Here is a 27,665-nt window from a genome sequence, read left to right on the forward strand (position 1 = left end):
CCTTAATATGTTAATGACACTTTAAAAAAAAAAAGATCCATCTATCATTAAAGGAATCTCTGGGTGATTCCGGTTCCTTTTTCAGGCACTTCCTGTTTTAGAGTGACAACGCTCTGTCCCCCCGCCTCCTGCGTTGTCACCCCGTCCCACAGCACAAGTTCCCCACGTCGGCACTTGAAATAAATGGGCCGCCGGGCGCTTGACGCGTCGCACCGATATGATGTGAACTCCTTAATATGTTAACAATCCTTTAAAAAAGATGAAAGGAAACCCTGGGGCATCCTGGGCCCTTCTTCAGGCACTTCCTGTTATAAGGTGACAACACTCTGTCCGTGTCTCACAATTTCGCTGGCAACAAAAGTGAGTACACCCCTAAGTGAAAATGTCCAAATTGGGCCCAATCAGCCATTTTTCCTCCCCCCCCCCCCGGTGTGTCATGTGACTCGTTAGTGTTACAAGGTCTCAGGTGTGAATGGGGAGCAGGTGTGTTAAATTTGGTGTTATCGCTCTCACTCTCTCATACTGGTCACTGGAAGTTCATCATGTCACCTCATGGCAAAGAACTCTCTGAGGATCTGAAAAAAAGAATTGTGTCTCTACATAAAGATGGCCGAGGCTATAAGAAGATTGCCAAGACCCTGAAACTGAGCTGCAGCACGGTGGCCAAGACCATCCAGCGGTATAACAGGACGGGTTCCCCTCCCCCGCCTCGCCATGGTCCACCAAAGAAGTTGAGGTCACGTGCTCAGCGTCATATCCAGAGGTTGTCTTTGGGAAATAGACGTATGAGTGCTGCCAGCATTGCTGCAGAGGTTGAAGGGGTGGTGGGTCAGCCTGTCAGTGCTCAGACCACACGCCGCACACTGCATCAAATTGGTCTGCATGTCTGTTGTCCCAGAAGGAAGCCTCTTCTAAAGATGATGCACAAGAAAGTCCACAAACACTTTGCTGAAGACAGGCATACTAAGGACATGGATTACTGGAACCAAGTCCTGTGGTCTGATGAGACCAAGATAAAGGTATTTGGTGTCAGATGGTGTCAGGCGTGTGTGGGAGGGGCCAGGTGAGGAGGACAAAGACAAGTGTGTCTTGTCTACAGTCAGGCATGGTGGGGGGAGTGTCATGGTCTGGGGCCAGCGTAAATATGCACCCAAGATACGACGGCGTAAGAGACTTACGTCCGTCGGATCTTGGCCAAATTCCGCCGTATCTGATTCTTTGAATCAGGCGCCGAGATACGACGGCACACATTCGGTCTTACCACGGCGTAGCTGGAGATACGGCGTCGTAAGTCCTTTCTGAATCCGGGCTGATGTTACTTTTATCTAGCTCCTGTCTAAACAATGTTTATAAACAATGCTAATTTGTATCTCTCTATCTCCATCTTAACAATGGGGTAGATTCAACAAGCAATTGCGTCTGCGTAACCATAGTTACGCAGCGCAATTGCTTAGTTGCGCCGGCGTATCGACTGCTCCTGATTCAGGGAGCTCGATACGCCGACGGCAGCCTAAGATATGACTGGCATAAGGCTCTTATGCCGTCGTATCGTAGGTTGCATTCTTGCGATGGCCGCTAGGTGGCGTTCCCGTTGTGCTCAGCGTATAGTATGCAAATTGCATACTAACGCCGATTCACAACCGTATGCGCGCCCTGCGTACGCAGTTTACGTCGTTTCCGTTCGTCGGGTTCCGCGTAAGGCTGCCCATGCTATTAGAAGGGGCAGCCAATGCTACGTATACCCGTCGTTTCCGCGTCGCGAATTTAAAATTTAACGTTGTTTGCGTAAGTGAATCGTGAATGGCGATGGACGCCATTCACGTTCACTTTGAAGCAAATGACGTCCTTGCAACGTCATTTACCGCAATGCACGTCGGGAAAGTTTCCCGACGGAGCATGCGCATTACGCTCGGCGCGGGAACGCGCCAAATTTAAATGATCCACGCGCCCTATGGGATCATTTAAATTGCGCGCGCTTACGCCGGGCAGTTTTCCGGTGCGCACACGCAATTTATGGAGCTACTGCTCCGTGAATTGAGCGTAGCGCAGGTAATTTACGGAGGCGCAGCGGCAAAACGGTGCCCTGCGCCTCCGTAAAAAAAGCGCAAAGCTACCTGAATCTACCCCAATGTTACTTTTATCTAGCTCCTGTCTGAACAATGTTTATAAACAATGCTAATTTGTATCTCTATATCTCCATCTGAACAATGTTTATAAAGAATGTTACTTTGTATTTATCTCCCATATGAACAATGTTTAAAAACAATTTTCCTTTTATCTCTTTATCTCTTGTATGAACAAGGTTTATAAACAATGTTACTTTGTATCTCTCTATCTCCCAACTGAACAATGTTTAAAAAAAATTGTTCCTTTTATCTCGCTATCTCGTATGAACAATGTTTATAAACAATGTTACTATGAGATTTATTTACTAAAACTGGAGAGTGCAATATCAGGCTCACTTCTGAATAGAAACCAATCAGCTTCGAGGTTTTATTGCCAAAGATTAATTGAACAGATTGAATAGAAGCTGATTGGCTACCAAGCACAGCTGCATTAGATTCTGAGTGCATCTGTTTTAGTAAATCTACCCCTTTGTATCTATCTCCTGTCTGAACAATGTTTATAAACAATGCTACTTTGTATCTCTCCATCTGAAAAATGTTTATAAACAATGCTACTTTGTATCTCTATATCTCCATCCGATTTTTTTTATATGAAGAATGTTACTTTGTATCTCTCTATCTCCCATATGAGCAATGTTTATAAACAATGTTCCTTTGCATCTCTTTATCTCCATCTGAACAATGTCTATAAACAATGTTACTTTGTATCTCTCTAATCGCCAATCTGAACAATGTTTATTAACAATGATACTTTTGTATTTTTCAATCTCCTGTATGAACAGGGGGCCAGATTCACGAATATCTACGGCGGCGTAACGTATCCCCTTTACGTTACGCCGCCGCAAGTTTTCGGCGTAAGTGCTTGGATTCACAAAGCACTTGCCTGTAAACTTGGGGCAGCGTAAAGCCGTCCGGCGCAAGCCCGCCTAATTCAAATGGGGCGTGTACCATTTAAATTAGGCGCGTTCCCGCGCCGGACGTTCTGCGCATGCTCCGTTAGGAAATTTCCCGCCGTGCTTTGCGTGAAATTACGGCGCCCCCAACGTGTTTTTTGAACGGCGACGTGCGGAACGTACTTTCGTATTCCCGGACGTCTTGCGCAAAAAAAAAAAAATTTAAATTTGACACGGGAACGACGGCCATACTTTAACATGGATGGTGTCATTTTACACCATCTAAATAGCACTCTTAACTTTACGACGCAAAAAAAGACTAGCGACGACGTAAGAGATTGCGACGAACGTGCGTATCTTCGTGGATCGCCGTAATCAGCTAATTTGCATACCCGACGCTAGAAAACGACGCAAACTCCACCCAGCGGCTGCCGGGAAATTACACCTAAGATCCGAAGGCGTACGCCTGTCGGATCTTAGCCAAAAGCCGTCGTATCTTTGTTTGTGAATTACAAATAAAGATACGACGCGGCAAATTTGAAAGTACGCCGGAGTATCAGCAGATACTCCGGCGTACTTTTTCTGTGAATCTGGCCCAATGTTTATAAACAATGGGCTGGATTCAGGTAGATTTGCGCTTTTTTTACGGAGGCGCAGGGCAACGTTTTTGCCCTGCGCCCCCGCAAATTTACTGCACTGCCCTTGATTCACGGAGCAGTAGCTCTGTAAATTGCGTGGGCACGCTGACAAAATGCCCGGCGTAAGCGCGCGCAATTTAAATGATCCCGTAGGGGGGCGGGAATCATTTAAATTAGGCGCGTTCCTGCGCCGATCGTAGAGCGCATGCTCCGTCAGGAAACTTTCCCGACGTGCATTGCGGCAAATGACGTCGCAAGGACGTCATTTGCTTCAAAGTGAACGTGAATGGCGTCCAGCGCCATTCACGAATCACTTACGCAAACTACGTAAATTTGAAATTTCGCGACGCAGGAACGACGGGTATACGTAACATTGGCTGCCCCTGCGCGAAAACCGCCGTACGGAAACGACGTAAACTGCGTACGCGGGGCTCGCGTAACGTTGTGAATCGGCGTTAGTATGCAATTTGCATACTCTACGCTGACCACAACGGGAACGCCACCTAGCGCCCATCGCAAGAATGCAGCCTAAGATATGCGGGCATAAGAGCCTTATGCCGCGCATATCTTAGGCTGCAGTCGGCGTAACGAGGTTCCTGAATCAGGAGCATTCGTTACGCCGGGGCAAGTAAGCAATTGCGCTGTGTAACTATGGTTACACAGGCGCAATTGCTTCTTGAATCCGGGCCAGTGTTATTTTGTTTCTCTCGATCACTAAATCATATTTAAAAACGGCGTGTCAGACAGATTTTGTTAACAGCAGCAACTTCTACAACAGTTTTATTTACATGGCCACTCCTGGCTGTCATTCTGACAGCAGGGAATTGATAACCACTAGAGGGGGCACTTGTCTTTATGCCAGATCCCCCCCCCCCCCCATGGGGTTCCCTGCTGTCCAGCTATTTCATAACAAGCCAGATGGAGGGTGAACATCCACCTTCAATGAAAGTCTATCCCCGCCCATAGGCTGGCAGTGGGCGGAGTCAGGTGCTCCTGTTTGTTATATATTGTTTTATATTTATTTGATTCTATTATTACACATGCAAAGAATATAGAAAGAAGAAAGGGACAGTGTGTCATGCCGAGCCGCACGACGTAAACAAGCAGCCTGACCTCTGACACAGCCGCCTCAACCCAATCACACCGGTTCTTCCTGTTATGTCTTCAATCAAAAAATCATTACATGAAATGTGCTGCTTGTATAATTATCCCCAAATATGTCTTCTTATTAACTTTCCATCATCCTCGGCACACCGAAATCAGAGCGAGAGAGAGAGAGGGGGAGAGAGAGGGGGGGAGAGAGGGGGGGGAGAGAGAGGGGGGGAGAGAGGGGGAGAGAGAGAGGGGGGAGAGGGGGAGAGAGAGAGGGGGTGAGAGAGAGAGGGGGGGAGAGAGAGAGGGGGGAGAGAGAGGGGGGAGAGAGGGGGGAGGGGGGAGAGAGAGAGGGGGTGAGAGAGAGAGAGGGGGGGAGAGAGAGAGGGGGGGAGAGAGAGGGGGGAGAGAGGGGGGAGGGGGAGAGAGAGAGGGAGAGAGAGAGAGGGGAGAAAGAAGGGGGGAGAGGGGGGAGAGAGAAGGGGGAGAGAGAGAGGGGGTGAGAGAGAGGGGGAGAGAGGGGGGAGAGAGAGAGGGGGAGAGAGAAGGGGGGAGAGAGAGGGGGGAGAGAGAGAGGGGGAGAGAGAGAGGGGGGAGAGAGAGAGGGGGGAGAGAGAGGGGGAAGAGAGAGAAGGGGGAGAGAGAGGAGGGAGAGATAGGGAGAAAGAGAGAGGAGGGAGAGATAGAGGGAGGGAGAGAGAGGGGGAGGGAGAGAGAGGGGGAGGGAGAGAGAGGGGGAGGGAGAGAGAGGGGGAGGGAGAGAGAGGGAGAGAGAGGGGGAGAGAGAGAGATGGAGAGAGAGGGGGAGAGAGATGGAGAGAGAGGGGGAGAGAGAGAGATGGAGAGAGAGGGGGAGAGAGATGGAGAGAGAGGGGGAGAGAGGGAGAGAGAGGGGACAGAGAGCGAGGGGAGAGAGAGATGGAGAGAGAGGGGAGAGAGAGAGAGGGGGAGAGAGAGAAATGGAGAGAGGGAGAGAGAGGGGACAGGGAGCGAGGGGCCAGAGAGAGAGGGGAGAGAGATAGAGGGGGAGAGAGAGAGAGAGATGGAGAAAGAGGGAGAGAGAGGGTGGAGAGAGAGTTGGAGAGAGAGGGGGAGAGAGGGAGAGAGAGAGGAAGAGAGAGGGGGAGTGAGAGATGGAGAGATAGGGGGAGAGAGAAAGGGGAGAGGGGGAGAGAGAGAGGCAACCGACACTGAGAAAACCGTCTCTACTGACATGTTTCAGGCATTGGGGGTGTAGGAAAAGGGGTTCACACAACCTAATGCATGCATGCTATGTATTCTTTATAGCTTTAATAAAGCATATACCTCACAGTCTGAATACATAGTATCAGTATCAGTGCGTCCATTAAGGGCGCACGGGCGCCGCCCCCTCTATCACGCCACATCCCTCTGTGTATAATGGATAGCATGAATCTATCCATGGCCGCCGTAGCCACTCCCTATTCAGGTATCTGATGATGGGCACACAATGGCGTATGATAGGAATAGGCTGCATTTGATGGGCACAGAGGCTGCATATGATGGGCACAGGCTGCATATGATAGGAATAGGCTGCATATGATGGGCACAGAGGCTGCATGATGAGCACAGGCTGCATATGATGGGCACAGGCTGCATATGATGGGCACAGAGGCTGCATATGATGGGCAGAGGCTGCATATGATGGGCACAGGCTGCATATGATGGGCACAGGCTGCATATGATGGGCACAGAGGCTGCATATGATGGGCACAGAGGCTGTATGATGAGCACAGGCTGCATATGATGGGCACAGAGGCTGTATGATGAGCACAGGCTGCATATGATGGGCACAGGCTGCATATGATGGGCACAGAGGCTGCATATGATGGGCAGAGGCTGCATATGATGGGCACAGGCTGCATATGATGGGCACAGGCTGCATATGATGGGCACAGGCTGCATATGATAGGCACAGGCTGCATATGATGGGCACAGGCTGCATATGATGAGCACAGGCTGCATATGATGGGCACAGAGGCTGTATGATGGGCACAGGCTGCATGGTGGGCACATGCTGCATATGATGGGCACAGAGGCTGCATATGATGGGCACAGGCTGCATATGATAGGCACAGGCTCCATATGATGGGCACAGGCTCCTTATGATGGGCACAGGCTCCATATGAGGGGCACAGGCTCCATATGAGGGGCACATGGGCTGCATGATGAGCACAGGCTGCATGTGATGGGCACAGAGGCTGCATATGATGGGCACAGAGGCTGCATATGATGGGCACAGAGGCTGCATATGATGGACACAGAGGCTGCATATGATGGACACAGAGGCTGCATATGATGGGCACAGAGGCTGCATATGATGGGCACAGAGGCTGCATATGATGGGAACAGGGGCTGCATATGATGGGCACAGAGGCTGTATGATGGGCACAGAGGCTGCATATGATGGGCAGAGGCTGCATATGATGGGCACAGAGGCTGCATGATGAGCACAGGCTGCGTATGATGGGCACAGGCTGCATATGATGGGCACAGAGGCTGTATGATGGGCACAGAGGCTGCAGATGATGGGTACAGAGGCTGCATATGATAGGAACAGAGGCTGCATATGATGGGAACATAACTATTCCCCCCACTGGCCCCATCATTGGTGTCAGTGGGAGGAATAGTGCCCCATAATTGGTATCAGTGGGAGGAATAGTGCCCCCTCATTGACGTCAGTGGGAGGAATAGTGTCCCATCATTGGTATCAGTGGGAGGAATAGTGCCCCATCATTGGTGTCAGTGGGAAGAATAGTGCCCCATCATTGGTGTCAGTGGGAGGAATAGTGCCCCATCATTGGTATCAGTGGGAGGAATAATGCCCCAAGGGCTGTGTAAAGGCCACATTCCGCCCTTGATCCGCACCTTGGAGAGCACAGCCTCACACCATGAATAGAGTTTGTACCTCTAACATTGTAAAACAATTTCTCTTTTTCAACTCTTCAGTAAAATGCGTCCCAAATGGTCACCGACCTTTATCTAAGACGGGTCCAAAGATGGCCAGGTTGTCGTTCACCGTCGTACAATTCCACCTCCTGCCACGGAACTGGTGCTGACATTCCTGGATGCCGATCTTCACCCCCTCCGCCACGCTGGGCATTATCTCCATGTAATTCCGACAAAAGCGCATCTGCTTGGCTACCAGCCCCGGGATGGTGCCACACGGGATCGGCTGCGTCCCCAGAGAAGTGTATTGCGGCCCAACGGCTAACGACCTGGAAGAGAGGATTGGACAATTAGTCACCTATAGCGTCAGCGGCGATCCAATCAGGAAGAAGAACGGATCACTAGTCTCTTATCTTTCCAACAATCTGGTTGGTTTGCAGAGAAATTACACAGCTCAGGAATTCACCAATCCTAAACTAAGAAAATATACATGGCTCAACTGCAGGGTGTTACCCCCCCCCCCCCCCCCCCAAATGCACAAGACCTAATGCTTATACGGTATATAAAGGATGAGAGCGCTACAAATCACAGCTAATTCCAGTAAGCATTTATTATCCACAACGAGGGGTCATACGGTGTAGTCAACGCGTTTTGGGGGCCCTGATGAAGGGGGATTTGTGATCCCTGAAGTGTGTTGGATAAACCTTTTGATTTGTGGATAATAAGCTTTTACGTGTTACCGTTCGGCGTGCATTGGGCGGCCACTTTTTCTGGAGCGAAGTGTGGCTGTGCCCATAATGCCCATTATGAGGAGTTCTCACCATCCCTGTGCTGAGTTCCCAGGTCTGTACACCTGCTGTGCCCATTATGAGGAGTTCCCACCATCTCTGTACTGAGTTCCCGGGTCTGTACACCTGCTGTGCCCATTATGAGGGGTTCCCACCAGCCCTGTGCTGAGTTCCCGGGTCTGTACATCTGCTGTGCCCATTATGAGGAGTTCCCACCATCCCTGTGCTGAGTTCCCGGGTCTGTACACCTGCTGTGCCCATTATGAGGGGTTCCCACCAGCCCTGTGCTGAGTTCCCGGGTCTGTACATCTGCTGTGCCCATTATGAGGGGTTCCCACCCTCCCTGTGCTGAGTTCCCGGGTCTGTACACCCGCTGTGCCCATTATGAGGAGTTCTCACCATCCCTGTGCTGAGTTCCCGGGTCTGTACATCTGCTGTGCCCATTATGAGGAGTTCCCACCATCCCTGTGCTGAGTTCCCGGGTCTGTACACCTGCTGTGCCCATTATGAGGGTTCCCCCCATCCCTGTGCTGAGTTCCCGGGTCTGTACACCCGCTGTGCCCATTATGAGGAGTTCCCACCATCCCTGTGCTGAGTTCCCAGGTCTGTACACCCGCTGTGCCCATTATGAGGGGTTCTCACCATCCCTGTGCTGAGGTCCCAGGTCTGTACACCTGCTGTGCCCATTATGAGGGCTTTCACCATCCCTGTGCTGAGGTCCTGGCTCTGTACACCTGCAGTGCCCAGGCCCGGACTGGCCATAGGGCATACCGGCATATGCCCGGTGGGCCGCTGCGGCCCGCATGTCACGTCTCCCCCCAGTGCACTCTCAGCTGCGAGTCGGAGCCGCACTCGAGTGACAGTGACGCTCATCAGCACATCAGGGGGCCGGGACCCGCAAAGATCCCCTTCTCTCTGGCACGGTGGCCGCAGCTCTGATGATCTGATCAGTCTCGGCTGTCTGACACAGCCGAGCAGAGTGAAGCCACCTCCCCCTCTTTCCTTTATGTCTACACAGGGGGAGGGGACCCGAAATGCAGTCCCGCGCTGATCTGAGGTACATTATGGGTCTGAAGGGTGGGTCTATTTTGTAGGGGGGTTTCTGTATTGTAGGGGTGGTCTGAAATGTAGGGGGGTTCTGTATTGTAGGGGGGCCTGTATTGTAGGGGGGGGGTCTATATTGTAGAGGGGGTCTGTAATGTAGGGCGGATCTGTAATGTAGAGGGGGCTGTATTGTAGAAGGGGGCAGTAATGTAGGGGGGGTCTGTACTGTAGGGAGGGGGTCTGTACTGTAAGGAGGGGGTCTGTATTGTAGAGGGGGGCTGTAATGTAGGGGGATCTGTAATGTATTGGGGTCTGTAATGTAGAGGGGGCTGTATTGTAGAGGGGGGCTGTAATGTAGCGGGGTCTGTATTGTAGAGGGGGGCTGTAATGTAGGGGGTACCGTAATGTAGGGAGGTCTGTAATTTAGGGGATCTGTAATGTAGGGGAGCTGTATTGTAGAGGGGGGCTGTAATGTAGGGGGGTCTGTATTGTAGAGAAGGTCTGCAATGTAGGGGGGTCTGTACTGTAAGGGGGTCTGAACTGTAGGGAGGGGGTCTGTACTGTAGGGAGGGGGTCTGTATTGTAGAGGGGGCTGTAATGTAGGGGGATCTGTAATGTAGGGGGGTCTGTAATGTCGAGGGGGCTGTATTGTAGAGGGGAGCTGTAATGTAGGGGGGTCTGTGTTGTAGAGGGCGTCCGTAATGTAGGGGGATCTGTAATGTAGGGGGGATCTGTAATGTAGGAGGGATCTGTAATGTAGGGGGGATCTGTAATGTAGGGGGGTCTGCACTGTAGGGAGGGGGTCTGTACTGTAGGGGGGCTGTATTGTAGAGGGAGGCTGTATTGTAGAGGGGGGCTGTATTGTAGAGGGGAGCTGTAATGTAGGGGGGTCTGTAATGTAGGGGGGTCTGTATTGTAAAGAGGGTCTGCAATGTAGGGGGGTCTGTACTGTAGGGAGGTCTGCACTGTAGGGAGGGGGTCTGTAATGTAGGGGGGATCTGTAATGTAGGGGGGATCTGTAATGTAGGGGGGATCTGTAATGTAGGGGGGTCTGTAATGTAGAGGGGGTCTGTATTGTAGAGAGGGTCTGTAATGTAGGGGGTTCTGTATTGTAGAGGGGGTCCGTAATGTAGGGGGATCTGTAATCTAGGGGGATCTGTAATGTAGGGGGGTCTGTAATGTAGGGGGGTCTGTAATGTAGAGGGGGTCTGTATTGTAGAGAGGGTCTGCAATGTAAGGGGGTCTGCACTGTAGGGAGGGGGTCTGTACTGTAGGGAGGTCTGTGTAACATGCAGGGGGCCCAGAACTGTTAGGGGGGAGTCTGTGTAACAAACTGTGGGGGGCTGTGTAATGTAAAAGGGTCCATTATGAGGGGTTCCCACCATCCCTGTGCTGAGTTCCCGGGTCTGTACCCCCGCTGTGCCCATTATGAGGGGTTCCCACCATCCCTTTTGGAACTTTATTTTTTATTATGAAGATTGTAAGAGGAAGGATCTGGTGGTCAGGGACACACATAGGACAGGTGTGCAGGAGCAGAGCCGGGAATTGCGGGAGATCTCAGCGCTGGAGAACGGCAGACATGACGGATCGAATGAGTCACATTCATGAATAAATCTCGGAGATTCTGCGGAGAGTTTCAGTCATGAAGAGAACAAATTGATTTGATTGTACAGGCCGCAGCTTGCTGTATAATTGAAGAGATTTCCACGCTTCTCCCGACTGCTCTGACCCGACCTGACTTGCTGCTTCCAGCTGTTCCTAGCCGGGCCCTCCCATCCCCCGCTCTCAGCTCCTTGGTATGGCAGGAGAGCCGGCATTGACTCCATCCTGGCCAATCACATTCAGGTGTAGGCAGGGCCGCCATCAGGGGGGGTACAGGCATTACACCTGTAAGGGGCCCGATGGTCCCCAGGGGCTAATCACGCTACCTGAGCCATCCACTGCCCTACTGACACCGTCCACTGCTCTACTGACACCGTCCACTGCCCTACTGACACCGTCCACTGCTCTACTGACACCGTCCACTGCTCTACTGACACCGTCCACTGCTCTACTGACACCGTCCACTGCTCTACTGACACCGTCCACTGCCCTACTGACACCGTCCACTGCCCTACTGACACCGTCCTCTGCTCTACTGACACCGTCCACTGCTCTACTGACACCGTCCACTGCTCTACTGACACCGTCCACTGCCCTACTGACACCGTCCACTGCTCTACTGACACCGTCCACTGCTCTACTGACACCGTCCACTGCTCTACTGACACCGTCCACTGCCCTACTGACACCGTCCACTGCTCTACTGACACCGTCCACTGCTCTACTGACACCGTCCACTGCTCTACTGACACCGTCCACTGCCCTACTGACACCGTCCACTGCTCTACTTAAACCATCCACTGCCTTACTGACATTATCCACTGCCCTACTGACACCATCCACTGCCCTACTGACACCGTCCACTGCTCTACTGACACCATCCACTGCTCTACTGACACCATCCACTGCCCTACTGACAGCGTCCACTGCTCTACTGACACTGTCCACTGCTATACTGACACCGTCCACTGCTCTACTGACACCGTCCACTGCTCTACTGACACCATCCACTGCTCTACTGACACCGTCAACTGACCTACTGACACCATCCACTGCTCTACTGACACCATCCACTGCTCTACTAACACCATCCACTGCTCTACTGACACCATCCACTGCTCTACTGACACCGTCAACTGACCTACTGACACCATCCACTGCTCTACTGACACCATCCACTACCCTACTGACACCGTCCACTGCTCTACTGACACCATCCACTGCCCTACTGACACCGTCCACTGCTCTACTGACACCGTCCACTGCCTTACTGACACCATCCACTGCTCTACTGACACCGTCCACTGCTCTACTGACACCGTCCACTGCTCTACTGATACCATCCATTGCTCTACTGACACCATCCACTGCCCTACTGACACCGTCCACTGCTCTACTGACACCGTCCACTGCCCTACTGACACCGTCCACTGCCCTACTGACACCATCCACTGCCCTACTCACACCGTCCACTGCTCTACTGACACCATCCACTGCTCTACTGACACCATCCACTGCAATATTGACACCATCCACTGCCCTACTGACACCATCTACTGCCCTACTGACACCATCCACTGCTCTACTGACACCGTCCACTGCCCTACTGACACCGTCCACTGCCCTACTGACACCATCCACTGCTCTACTGACACTGTCCACTGCCCTACTGACACCATCCACTGCCCTACTGACACCATCCACTGCCCTACTGACACCATCCACTGCTCTACTGACACCGTCCACTGCCCTACTGACACCGTCCACTGCCCTACTGACACCATCCACTGCTCTACTGACACTGTCCACTGCCCTACTGACACCATCCACTGCCCTACTGACACCATCCACTGCCCTACTGACACCGTCCACTGCTCTACTGACACCGTCCACTGCTCTACTGACACCATCCACTGCTCAACTGACACCGTCCACTGCCCTACTGACACCATCCACTGCCCTACTGACATCATCCACTGCTCTACTGATACCATCCACTGCCCTACTGACACCATCCCCTGCTCTACTGACACCGTCCACTGCCCTACTGACACCGTCCACTGCCCTACTGACACCATTCACTGCTCTACTGACACCGTCCACTGCCCTACTGACACCGTCCTCTGCCCTACTGACACCGTCCACTGCTCTACTGACACCATCCACTGCCCTACTGACACCATTCACTGCTCTACTGACACCATCCACTGCTCTACTGATACCATCCACTGCCCTACTGACACCATCCCCTGCTCTACTGACACCGTCCACTGCCCTACTGACACCATCCACTGCCCTACTGACACCATTCACTGCTCTACTGACACCGTCCACTGCCCTACTGACACCGTCCTCTGCCCTACTGACACCGTCCACTGCTCTACTGACACCATCCACTGCCCTACTGACACCATTCACTGCTCTACTGACACCGTCCACTGCCCTACTGACACCGTCCTCTGCCCTACTGACACCGTCCACTGCCCTACTGACACCGTCCACTGCTCTACTGACACCGTCCACTGCTCTACTGACACCGTCCACTGCCCTACTGACACCGTCCTCTGCCCTACTGACACCGTCCACTGCCCTACTGACACCGTCCACTGCTCTACTGACACCGTCCACTGCCCTACTGACACCGTCCACTGCTCTACTGACACCGTCCACTGCCCTACTGACACCATCCACTGCCCTACTGACACCATCCACTGCTCTACTGACACCATCCACTGCTCTACTGACACCATCCACTGCTCTACTGACACCGTCCACTGCCCTACTGACACCGTCCACTGCCCTACTGACACCGTCCTCTGCCCTACTGACACCATCCACTGCTCTACTGACACCGTCCACTGCTCTACTGACACCGTCCACTGCTCTACTGACATTATCCACTGCTCTACTGACACCGTCCACTGCCCTACTGACACCGTCCTCTGCCCTACTGACACCGTCCACTGCTCTACTGACACCGTCCACTGCCCTACTGACACCATCCACTGCCCTACTGACACCGTCCACTGCTCTACTGACACCGTCCACTGCTCTACTGACACCATCCACTGCCCTACTGACACCATCCACTGCCCTACTCACACCGTCCACTGCTCTACTGACACCATCCACTGCCCTACTGACACCGTCCACTGCTCTACTGACACCATCCACTGCTCTACTGACACCATCCACTGCCCTACTGACACCATCCACTGCCCTACTGACACCATCCACTGCCCTACTGACACCATCCACTGCTCTACTGACACCGTCCACTGCCCTACTGACACCGTCCACTGCCCTACTGACACCATCCACTGCCCTACTGACACCATCCACTGCTCTACTGACACCGTCCACTGCTCTACTGACACCATCCACTGCTCAACTGACACCGTCCACTGCCCTACTGACACCGTCCACTGCCCTACTGACACCGTCCACTGCTCTACTGACACCGTCCACTGCCCTACTGACACCGTCCACTGCTCTACTGACACCGTCCACTGCCCTACTGACACCATCCACTGCCCTACTGACACCATCCACTGCTCTACTGACACCATCCACTGCTCTACTGACACCATCCACTGCTCTACTGACACCATCCACTGCTCTACTGACACCGTCCACTGCCCTACTGACACCGTCCACTGCCCTACTGACACCGTCCTCTGCCCTACTGACACCATCCACTGCTCTACTGACACCGTCCACTGCTCTACTGACACCGTCCACTGCTCTACTGACATTATCCACTGCTCTACTGACACCGTCCACTGCCCTACTGACACCGTCCTCTGCCCTACTGACACCGTCCACTGCTCTACTGACACCGTCCACTGCCCTACTGACACCATCCACTGCCCTACTGACACCGTCCACTGCTCTACTGACACCGTCCACTGCTCTACTGACACCATCCACTGCCCTACTGACACCATCCACTGCCCTACTCACACCGTCCACTGCTCTACTGACACCATCCACTGCCCTACTGACACCGTCCACTGCTCTACTGACACCATCCACTGCTCTACTGACACCATCCACTGCCCTACTGACACCATCCACTGCCCTACTGACACCATCCACTGCCCTACTGACACCATCCACTGCTCTACTGACACCGTCCACTGCCCTACTGACACCGTCCACTGCCCTACTGACACCATCCACTGCCCTACTGACACCATCCACTGCTCTACTGACACCGTCCACTGCTCTACTGACACCATCCACTGCTCAACTGACACCGTCCACTGCCCTACTGACACCATCCACTGCCCTACTGACACCATCCACTGCTCTACTGATACCATCCACTGCCCTACTGACACCATCCCCTGCTCTACTGACACCGTCCACTGCCCTACTGACACCATCCTCTGCCCTACTGACACCGTCCTCTGCCCTACTGACACCGTCCACTGCTCTACTGACACCGTCCACTGCCCTACTGACACCGTCCACTGCTCTACTGACACCGTCCTCTGCCCTACTGACACCGTCCTCTGCCCTACTGACACCGTCCTCTGCCCCTCTACTGACACCATCCACTGCTCTACTGACACCATCCACTGCTCTACTGACACCGTCCACTGCCCTACTGACACCGTCCACTGCCCTACTGACACCGTCCCCTGCCCTACTGACACCATCCACTGCTCTACTGACACCGTCCACTGCCCTACTGACACCATCCACTGCTCTACTGACACCATTCACTGCTCTACTGACACCATCAACTGCTCTACTGACACCATCCACTGCTCTACTGAATAGAAGACAAGGACCCTTACATAGCCCCATCCAGGCCCACACATGGCAAACCAACAGCTTCACATAAAGCCGATCTCTGGGCATGAAAACGGTCTTCGAATTATATTCCATAAAGGATTAAACTTGTGTGCACCATATGCCTTTGCAACCCCAGATATTACCTGGTAAAAGTAGCAGTGACATCACTGCTGTGCATAGCCTGTGCAGAGACGTGGGAGGGGCCCAGCAGGCTTCGCCCACAAGGGGGCAGCAACAAGACCAGTCACCCTGCACAAGAAGAGAGAGCAGCAGTGAGCGGTCTTTATCAGAGAAAGGCGAAGCCCCCCACACTGATTACTGCACAGGACTGGACCAAGAATCAATCACCTGATTTGACTCAACTTTGCTCTGTGGAAGTGAAATCTCCGGTACTTCCAGGGCCAGGTTCCGCAATGCACCCCCTGCCCGCCAACCGAACTACCCCCCCAAATCAACGGAGAATGGCACCCGGATGGCAGGGGCGGTCAAATATTTTTTTTCTTTTTATTTTACTTTTATATCACTTTTTTTTTTTTTAATTTGTAGCTTGTCGCTTACTTTTTTTTATTTTTGTATAATTTTCTTATTATTTTTCTTATTCTTAACTTTTTAATTACTTTTTTATTTTATTAATTTAATTTAATTATTATTTCTTATTATTTATTTATTTTTTTATCAATTTTTTTCATTTTGTGTGATAGCAATTGGAGGTGACAGGTTCTCTTTATTGACCCTGTCACCTCCAAAACAGGAGTCCTAGCACTGTGCTCGAACTCCTGTCACAGCTGAGATGGGAAGAGCACTGTATGTTACGGGCGTCGGGGGAATCCATGCCACTGCCGCCCCTTGGCGCCCTGCCGCCCCAAAGCCTGGCCTCAGTGGCCTTGTGGGAAATCCGGGCCTGGGTACTTCCCGGTATGCGGGAGCATGTGACTCCTCCCTCTTCTACCAAAAATGCAGTGCTGGATGTCTGATTGGCCAATCAGCACCAATAATTATATTATCCACTGGAATTGTGTATAAAACACCATATAATAATAATACAAATATAAATGATTGTGCTAAGTACTCCTTTCCACCCATATAAGTTACCAAGTAAAAAATCAAATGTCCATAACAAATAAATGTTCAATGGCGACAAAATAATTGGTCATGTGACAATGATGGGACACTATTCCTCCCACTGACACCAATGATGGGACACTATTCCTCCCACTAATACCAATGATGGGACACTATTCCTCCCACTGACACCAATGATGGGACACTATTCCTCCCACTGACACCAATGATGGGACACTATTCCTCCCACTGACACCAATGATGGGACACTATTCCTCCCACTGATACCAATGATGGGACACTATTCCTCCCACTGACACCAATGATGGGCCACTATTCCTCCCACTGACACCAATGATGGGACACTATTCCTCCCACTGATACCAATGATGGGACACTATTCCTCCCACTGACACCAATGATGGGACACTATTCCTCCCACTGACACCAATGATGGGACACTATTCCTCTCACTGATACCAATGATGGGACACTATTCCTCCCACTGATACCAATGATGGGACACTATTCCTCCCACTGACACCAATGATGGGCCACTATTCCTCCCACTGACACCAATGATGGGACACTATTCCTCCCACTGATACCAATGATGGGACACTATTCCTCCCACTGACACCAATGATGGGACACTATTCCTCCCACTGACACCAATGATGGGACACTATTCCTCTCACTGATACCAATGATGGGACACTATTCCTCCCACTGATACCAATGATGGGACACTATTCCTCTCACTGACACCAATGATGGGACACTATTCCTCCCACTGACACCAATGATGGGACACTATTCCTCTCACTGATACCAATGATGGGACACTATTCCTCCCACTGACACCAATGATGGGACACTATTTCTTCCACTGATACCAATGATGGGACACTATTCCTCTCACTTCACCAATGATGGGACACTATTCCTCCCACTGACACCAATGATGGGACACTATTCCTCCCACTGACACCAATGATGGGACACTATTGCTCTCACCAATACCAATGATGGGACACTATTCCTCCCACTGACACCAATGATGGGACACTATTCCTCTCACTGCACCAATGATGGGACACTATTCCTCCCACTGACACCAATGATGGGACACTATTCCTCCCACTGACACCAATGATGGGTCACTATTCCTCCCACTGACACCAATGATGGGACACTATTGCTCTCACCAATACCAATGATGGGACACTATTCCACCAACTGATACCAATGATGGGACACTACTTCTCCCACTGATACCAATGATGGGACACTATTTCTTCCACTGATACCAATGACGAGACACTATTCCTCAAACTGACACCAATGATGGGACACTATTCCTCTCACTGATACCAATGATGGGACACTATTCCTCCCACTGATACCAATGATGGGACACTATTCCTCCCACTGATACCAATGACGGGACACTATTCCTCCCACTGATACCAATGATGGGACACTATTCCTCCCACTGATTTCAATGATGGGACACTATTCCTCTCACCGATACCAATGATGGGACACTATTCCTCCCACTGATACCAATGGTGGGGCACTATTCCTCTCACTGATACCAATGATGGGACACTATTCCTCCCACTGACACCAATGATGGGACACTATTCCTCTCACTGATACCAATGATGGGACACTATTCCTTCCACTGACACCAATGATGGGACACTATTTCTTCCACTGATACCAATGATGGGACACTATTTCTCCCACTGATACCAATGATGGGACACTATTCCTCCCACTGATACCAATGATGGGACACTATTCCTCCCACTGACACCAATGATGGGACACTATTCCTCCCACTGACACCAATGATGGGACACAATTCTAAATGCTCCCTATAGCAAAGCAAATCTTCATTTTCTGAGGTCCACCTTAAGCACGGAATACCATGATGTATCTCAATGGAACGGCACAGTGTAAAGGGGGCCCTCAAAGGCCAAAATAAAGGCAGAAATCCCCCCAATTCATCATCTAGCATTGCAACATTGTTCTTTAAACTTGCAGATAAACATAACAGAACACCGCGCCGTATATATATAACGATTAAACCATGAAGAGTCAGCTGATCCTTCACTAAGCTCCATGCGCCGCAACAAAAGACGTAACAGTCACCGACGGCAAACAGTGCGGAGGAAAGTTGAAGTTTATGGTCGGTGTCATCTACAATCACTTTGTCTTACAAATCCCTCTTCAATCTCCAGGCAATGAACTTTCTTTTTGTAACAGATGTGAATAGTGTGAAGTGTAAGTGGAGAGTCATTGGGGCCTTTGTGGGGAGGATTAGCGAATAAGTCAACAGCAAGCCGACAGAAAGGCTCGTAAAACTCATCGGAGTCACTTCATATACTGCAATATAATGGACGCCGGTGATTTATCTTCTATGAGTTGGTGTCATAATCGTTTGTGTGCAGCAATAGACGACGTGTGCTGTTTGTATAGAGCCGTGGAGGAATGTGAGACCCAGTTATGTATCGAAACAATGAAACAATGTGATACAAAGTAATACAATCCAGTACAATGTAGCGATGTTACCAGTATCAGGCTCAGGGACAGACTAAGGCCCCATACACACGATAGAATCCATCCGCAGATAAATCCCAGCAAATGGGTTTCTGCGGATAGATTCTATGGTGTGTACACGCCAGCGGATCTGTTTCCGCGGATAAATCTCCCCTGGGATGGATTTCCAGCAGATGGATATTTGCTGACATGCAGAACATATCCATCTGCTGGAATCCATTCCAACGGATGGATCCGCTCGTCTGTACAGACTTACCGGATCCATCCGTCCAAAGGGATTCCCCGCACGCGTCGTAATGATTTGACGCATGCGTGGAATTCCTTATATGACAGCGTCGCGCCCGTCGCCGCGTCATAATAGCGGCGACGGCGCGACACGTCATCGCCAGAGGATTTCAGCGCGGATTTCAATGCGATGGTGAGTACACGCCATCGCATAGAAATCTTCTGAAATCCTCGAGAGGATTTATCCGCGGATACGGTCCGCTGGACCGTATCTGCGGATAAATCCTCTCGTGTGTATGGGGCCTAAGTGTCGGTGATCTGACGATCTGGTTCCGGCTATCGAGATGGTTCCTGTAAGGCAGGGGTCCCCAACCTTTTGAGGAGCGAGGGCCACTTTATCGACTTGGTAACCGGTCGCGGGCCACAATGAGCATCAGTGGCGTATGGTTTGTCAGCGCCCGCGGCAAGGCAAGTAATTTGCGCCCCCCTAACCTGTGGACTTTTAGAACTCCCCGAGTCTCTTCACTTTCTACTATAGTACTGACCAGCCTGATTCCCACACTGACCACTACACTAACCTACCTACCTGATTTCTACACTGACCTACCTGATACCTACACTGACCACTACACTGACCTACTTGCTTCTTATACTTGCCACCACTACACTGACCTGTCCACTACACTACCTGATTCCTACACTGTCCACTGCACTGTCCACTACACTACACTGACAATTGCACTGACCACTACACTACACTGCACTGACAATTGCACTGACCACTACACTACACTGCACTGACAATTGCACTGACCACTACACTACACTGCACTGACAATTGCACTAACCACTACACTACACTGCACTGATAATTGCACTGACCACTACACTACACTACACTGCCCACTTCACTGCACTGACAATTGCACTGTCCACTACACTACACTACACTGCCCACTTCACTGCACTGACAATTGCACTGTCCACTACACTGCCCTGTCCACTACACTGCACACTACACTGCACTGTCCACCTCACTGCACTGACTTCTACACTTATACTGACACCAGACGTTTTTTATTTTATTTATTTACCTTGGCTGCTCCCTCTCTCCACAGAGCGGGAACCTGGAGGAGGTGAAGGCAGCGGTGTTCACAAAGGTGGAGACGGGACTCCAGGAGCAAGCAAGATCACGGATAGGCCAGCCAGGTCGTGATCACGGATAGGCCAGCACCACCGCGATCACTGATAGGCCAGCCCCGCCGCGATCAGGAATAGACCAGCCCCGCCGCAAATGACCCCATTCACTAATGCTCGCAGATGGCGGGTCGGGAGTCCGCAATCTGGGCTTGCTGACCCGCCATCTCAGAGCAAGACATGGTGGGCCACTTGGGAGGGCGCCGCGGGCCGTTGGGCACCCATGCTGTAAGGTCTGTGCAGGCGCAATCCTTGCCGACCGAAATCTCCAATCCTCGGCCTGTATCCAGGGCGATGTGGAATTTGAGGAAAGTGGCCAGTCGGCCTCACGTCCTCGCTTCGCTCACACAGCTCGCTCGGCCTCCTGGCTCTTTTTTTAACATCCTCCAATCCACGGGGATGTTAAGGAATGAGCCTGGATGCCGGCTGAGGTTCGGAGATTTCCGTCGGCAAGGATTGCGCCTGCGCAGTCCTTACAGGAACCATCTGGATAGGGGGACCATAACGACAAGTCACCGGTTCACACTATTGTATCTATTATTATTATTATTATACGAATAATAATAAATAAATAAATAAATGTAAAATAAATACACAAACATCACCTGCCTGGAGTTTCTCCCTGTGTGGGTTTCCTCCGGGTACTCCGGTTTCCTCCCACACAACACATGCTGATAGGTTAATTGGATCCTGTCCAAATTGGCCCTAGTGTATGAATGCGAGTTAGGAACCTTAGATTGTAAGCTCCTTGAGGGCGGGGACTGATGTGAATGTATAATATATATGTAAAGTGCTGTGGCTATATAAGTACCTAAAATAATAATAATTATAAATAAATAAAAATCATTAATAAAAAATAAATAAAAAATACTACATTAATGCCGTGTAACAATAAATAAATAATTAAGGCCCCTTTCACAGTGGTTACAGCATGTCATTACCACTTACTGACTGGTTGCTAGAGGTTACAGCACACATTACGGTTCACTGATTAGTTGCTAGAGGTTACAGCACATTATTTCTTCTTGTTGATTGGTTGCTAGAGTTTACTCTACAGTAATACTGCTCACTGATTGGTTGCTAGGGGTTACAGCACATCATCTCTTCACTGCAGAGGGGCATTAAAAACATATGAATGCCGCATTTATTTACATATGAATGCCGCCGGCCTCGGCTATTTACATATGAACGTTGTCACTATTTACATATGAATGCTCCCGTTATTTACATATGAATGACGGTTATTTACATGTAAACACAGGGTCTGCGGGTGAGTCATCTGTACACAACAATAGGGCGGAGCTGGGCAGCATTAGTAAGCAGCACTTCACACTGAGACATCAGGACACAGCACAGGACTAAAACTTCAAGGGACAAGGGAATTTGAACCTGGGATAGTTGGGAAGTATGAGGCAGCTGCTTTGGGCCCCACAACAATGACAGGGCCCAGGGCAGCTTCCCCTTTTGCCCTGCCTTAAAGACAGCCCTGCATACATCATTCCAACCATCCAGTTTGAGGAACCCCAAGCAACCTCTGGAGGAATCCTGGAGCTTCAAGGATCACTGGCTGAAAATGTCTGATATAAACTGTCCAACCATACATCATTCCAACACAGGGGCGGACTGACAACTCATGGGGCCCCCGGGCAATAGGAGATTATGGGGCCCCCAGGTAATAGATTATGGGGCCACACAGTATATACACACACCCACACAGTATACATACACACAGAATACACATAAACACACTGAAAAGGTACTGGAAAGGCTATAAAACAGCTTTTTTACATACTGTCCCTGGTTTTACTGAGGATGTTAACCCTGATGGGGCCCCCTAGTGGCATTGGGCCCTCGGGCAGTGGCGGAGAGCAAGAATGGTCAGTCCGCCCCTGTTCCAACCGTCCTGCCAGTTATCATGGCTTTCTTATGACTAGGAACCCTCGGCAACCATCCAAGTGCTGATCAATTACCTTCTGGCGGCTCACTAATCGGCATATACCAGCTTTGACATGCCAAGCAGCACCATCCTGCATGTAGAAGTCTAAGCCGGGATCGCAGGGCCATGCCAAAGTACATAACGAGTTCAGTTAGGAAAGCAGGAGGAGACAATGCCAATAAATCCAGCTAAGTCACAAAGCTCCCATCCGTTGGCCATGGATTGAGAGCGCGTGCCTCGGGTTTGTTTTGCTGCCGCAGAGCGTGTTTGCGGTGCGCCCAGCGTGTCACACGAGGATCAAAAGTATGTTTTTTTTTTGTTTTTTTCAGCAGCCAAAGACAGCAACACTAAATCTATATCATATTTTCCAACCCAGCCACAGAGAAACTGGCAGATCCTCCCCCCGTCCAGAGTAAATTTTATTTTTGCAAGGATACGAAAAATATTTTGTCATAAGGCCTCGTGCACACTGGGGCTCTTCTAAACGCTCTTCTCCTTGCAGGAGAAAAGCAGCTTCAAAAAACGCGCCTAAGCTGTGTTTTTGCAAATACAGTAATGCCACGTACACACGGAAATTCCACCAGCAGAAAGTCCGATGTGAGCTTTTGGTCGGAAATTCCGACCGTGTGTGGGCTCCATCGGACTTTTGCTGGCAGAATTTTCCGCCAGCAAAAGATTGATGCCCGGATTCTCAGAGGACTTACGACGGCGTATCGCTGTGTACGCCGTCGTAAGTCCGAATCCGAGCCGTCGTATCTATGCGCCTGATTCTTAAAATCAGTTACGCATAGATTTATATTACATCCGACTGGCGTAAGTCTCTTACGCCGTCGGAGCCTAACTGCATTTTTACGCTGGGGCGTGTAAGCTGATTCACGTGTCGAAATATGTAAATTAGCTAGATACGCGAATTCCCGAACGTACGCGCGGCCGACGCAGAAAAGATACGCCGTTTACGTTAGGCTTTTCCCGGCGTAATGTTGCCCCTGCTATATGAGGCATAACTGCGGCGTACCAATGTTAAGTATGGCCGTCGTTCCCGCGTCGAAATTTGAAAAAGTTACGTTGTTTGCGTAAGTCGTCCGTGAATGGGGCTGGACATCATTTACGTTCACGTCGAAACCAATGACGTCCTTGCGGCGTACTTTGGAGCAATGCACACTGGGAAATTCCACGGACGGCGCATGCGCCATTCGGGAAAAACGTCAATCACGTCGGGTCACAGTGTATTTACATAAAACACGCCCCCCTGATCCAAATTTGAATTAGGCGGGCTTACGCCGGCCGATTTACGCTACGCCGCCGCAACTTATGGAGCAAGTGGTTTGAGAATACAGCACTTGCCTGTCTAAGTTGCGGAGGCGTAACGTAAAGCGGATACGTTACGCCCGCACAAAATTACGCCGCTGTACGAGAATCTGGCCCTGAGAGCGTATTCTCAATTTTTCCGACGGGAAAAATTCCGATTGGAAATTCCGATCGTCTGTAGCAATTCCGACGCATGCTCGGAAGCATTGAACTTCATTTTCTCGGCTCGTCATAGTGTTGTACGTCATCGGCGTTCTTGGCGGTCGAAAGTCCAGAGAACTTATGTGTGACCTTGTGTGTGCAAGCCAAGCTTGATGGAAATTCCGTCGGAAAAAACATCCAAGGTTTTTCCAATGGAAAATCCGATCGTGTGTACAGGGAATTAGGCACAGTAAAGGGGTTGTATGGGTTTGTTTATGGGATCGCACCCAAAAAGATTTCGGGTCTCAGGTAAATAAAACGGAGGCTCAGGGGGGCGGTGACTGCAAGGTGTTTTTTCACTTTAATGCATAGGATGCATTAGGGTGAAAAAACACAAAGCTTTACAACCCCTTTAAGCCCTTGGGTGTTTATTGGACAGAATATCATTTTTTTCTGACCATTGAAATTAAGAAATATTCAAGCGGTAAGTGTACCTAGTGCTTAGGCGTGTTTACAGGGTTTTCGGCGCATTTCGGCATTTTGCAGCTAAATCGCTCCTTTTTTTTCTCCTACCGCATAAATGCCTGGACATGGACACATACACTCACCGGCATAGGCGTGCGCAGGGGGTGTGCCAGGTGTGCCTGGGCACACCACCCTAATCATGATGTGCAGTGCAGATTCACCCTGCTGATATTTCACCCAAATAAAATTGTAAAAAAATAAATAAAAATAATACAAAAATAAAATTAAAAAAATAAAAAATGACTACATGTGCAGAACGAAAAAATTAGTTTTGTTTAGTTTCGATTCGTTATTTACATAAATTAATTTAGTTAAATTTGTTTAATTAGTTAAATTTATATTTGGGATTCGTTTTCGAATCAATTTCAAATCGTTTTCGAATTCGAAAAGTTTTCATATTGATTTCGAAAAGTTTTCAAATCGATTTAGAATAGTTTTCAAATATTGCTTTTTTCTTTTTTGTTTCTGTTTTTTCTTTTTCTCTTTTTTTTTTTTGATTATTTTTACCTTGTTGGAATATCAAATTGTTGTAATACTAGTTTGTTTTATAAAAAAACTTTTATATTATATATTATATAATGTAAATGGAAATATTTTCTTTCTTCCCGACTATGGGCCAGATTCATGTAGATTTGCGACGGCGTATCGTATCCTGTTTACATAACGCCGCCGCAAGTTTCCAGCGTAAGTGCTTGATTCACAAAGCACTTGCGTGTAAACTTTCGGCGCCGTAGCGTAAAGCCGTCCGGCGCAAGCCCGCCTAATTCAAATGGGGCGTATACCATTTAAATTAGGTGCGTTCCCGCACTGAATGTTCTGCGCATGCTCCGTTTGGAAATTTAACCGCCGTGCTTTGCACGAAATTACGGCACCCCAACGTGTTTTTTGAACGGCGATGTGCGTAACGTACTTTTGTATTCCCGGACGTCTTACGCAAAAAAAAAAAATTTAAAATTTGACGCGGGAACAACGGCAATACTTTAACATGGATGGTGTAATTTTACACCATCTAAATAGCACACTTAACTTTACGACGGGAAAAACCAACGTAAGAGAATGCGACGAACGCGCGTACCTTCGTGGATCGCCGTAAACAGCTAATTTGCATACCCGACGCTGGAAAATGACGCAAACTCCACCCAGCGGCCGCCGGAGAATTACACCTACGATCCGAAGGCGTACAAAGTCGTACGCCTGTCGGATCTATGCCAAAAGCCGTCGTATCTTGGTTTGAGGATTCCAAATCAAGATACGACGCGGCAAATTTCAAAATACGCCGGCATATCAGTAGATACGCCGGCGTATTTCTGCTGTGAATCTGGCCCTATATGTGTAAAAAGAGAATTAACAAAATCAAAATAAAAACTACTTGATTTAAAAAAAATAATAGTTTTCAAATCAATTTCGAATAGTTTTTGAATTCAAATAGTTTTTAAATTTCCAGAAAGAATATAAAGGAATAGAATAGAAAATATATATATATATATATATATATATATATATATATATATATATATATATATTTCTATTATATTCCTTTATTTTCTATTCTATTTGATTCTCTCTGGATATTGGAAAATTATTCACATTTCAAAAGTTTTCAAAATTGCCTTGAAAACTATTCAAAATTTGAAAACAAATCCCGAAAACGAAATAAACAAATGAAACAAATTTATGTAAATAATGAATCGAAATGAAAAGTATTCGAATTCGAAAAGTATTTGAAAACTATTATGCCGCCCGCGTACACACGATCGGAAATTTCGACAACAAAACCGTGGATTTTCTTTCGACGGAATGTTGGCTCAAACTTGTCTTGCATACACACGGTCACACAAATGTCGGAAATTCCGAACGTCGGAATTGCATACAGACGATTGGAATTTCCGACAAGAGCTTTTGTTGTCGGAAAATTTAAGAAACAGCTCTCAAAATTCTGTTGTCGGAAATATCCGACAGCAAATGTCCGATGGAGCGTACACACGCCCGGAATTTCTGACAAAAAGCTCACGCCTTCATGAGGCTGGTAGTGGGGTTGGTTTGCCGCCCCCCCCCCCCAAATATTAAGTACCAGCAGGGCCGTCTTAATAGAATCATGGGCCCCTGGGCAAAGTAATGCTCTGGGGCCCCTACAATGATGACAGTGCAGGTAAACAGACATCAAGTAGGTAGGAGGCAGACTGTGTATCTATCACTCTCAGTGCCATCATGGGGCCCCCAATTTCAGGGCAGCGTGGGCTCAAGGACCAGCTGCTTTGGGGAAAGTGCAGGGGCCCAGGTGTGCCCTCTCATTAACCACTTCCAGACCTGCGCACGACGATGTACGTCCTATTTTTAAAGATTGATATCTCGGTAACGGCAGCAGCTGCTGCCACAACCGAGGTATCGATCTTTAGGGTGCGCGGTCTGGAATCCGATAATGGCGGTCTCCACGGCGGATTCGACGCGAGATCACTGTTATCGGTGGCGGGAAAGGGCCCCCCCCCCCTCCCGCCGCTCTCCCGCGCCCTCCGCCGCTTACCGTAGCCATCGGTAGCGGCGGAGGCGATCGGGTGCTGTCGGCTGGTGACGAGACTGAAGGAAAAATCTCCTTCGCCCGTCCCCATAGCTCGGCTGGGCGGAAGTGACGTCAAAACGTCAGTCCCGCCCAGCCTCTTAAAGAGACAAATTATTTTTTTTGGAATTTGAAAAAATGACATTTTTTATTTTTTTTACTTTTTTTGCATTTAAGCCCAAATATGAGATCTGAGGTCTTTTTGACCCTAGATCTCATATTTAAGAGGACCTGTCATGCTTTTTTCTATTACAAG

General features: G+C 49.7%; 1 protein-coding gene across 1 annotated transcript in view; it reads right to left on the reverse strand.

Moving 5' to 3' along the window:
• The window catches only part of WNT3A (Wnt family member 3A), a 136,235-nt gene that overhangs the window by 20,927 nt on the left and 87,643 nt on the right, over positions 1-27,665 (reverse strand). The window contains exon 2 of the mRNA XM_040352184.1: positions 7,744-7,985. Coding sequence (XP_040208118.1) covers positions 7,744-7,985 — 242 coding nt within the window. The remainder of the gene's footprint in view (positions 1-7,743; positions 7,986-27,665) is intronic.

Source organism: Rana temporaria, chromosome 5 (genome assembly GCF_905171775.1).
Source record: "Rana temporaria chromosome 5, aRanTem1.1, whole genome shotgun sequence".
NCBI classification, from domain to species: Eukaryota; Metazoa; Chordata; class Amphibia; order Anura; family Ranidae; genus Rana; species Rana temporaria.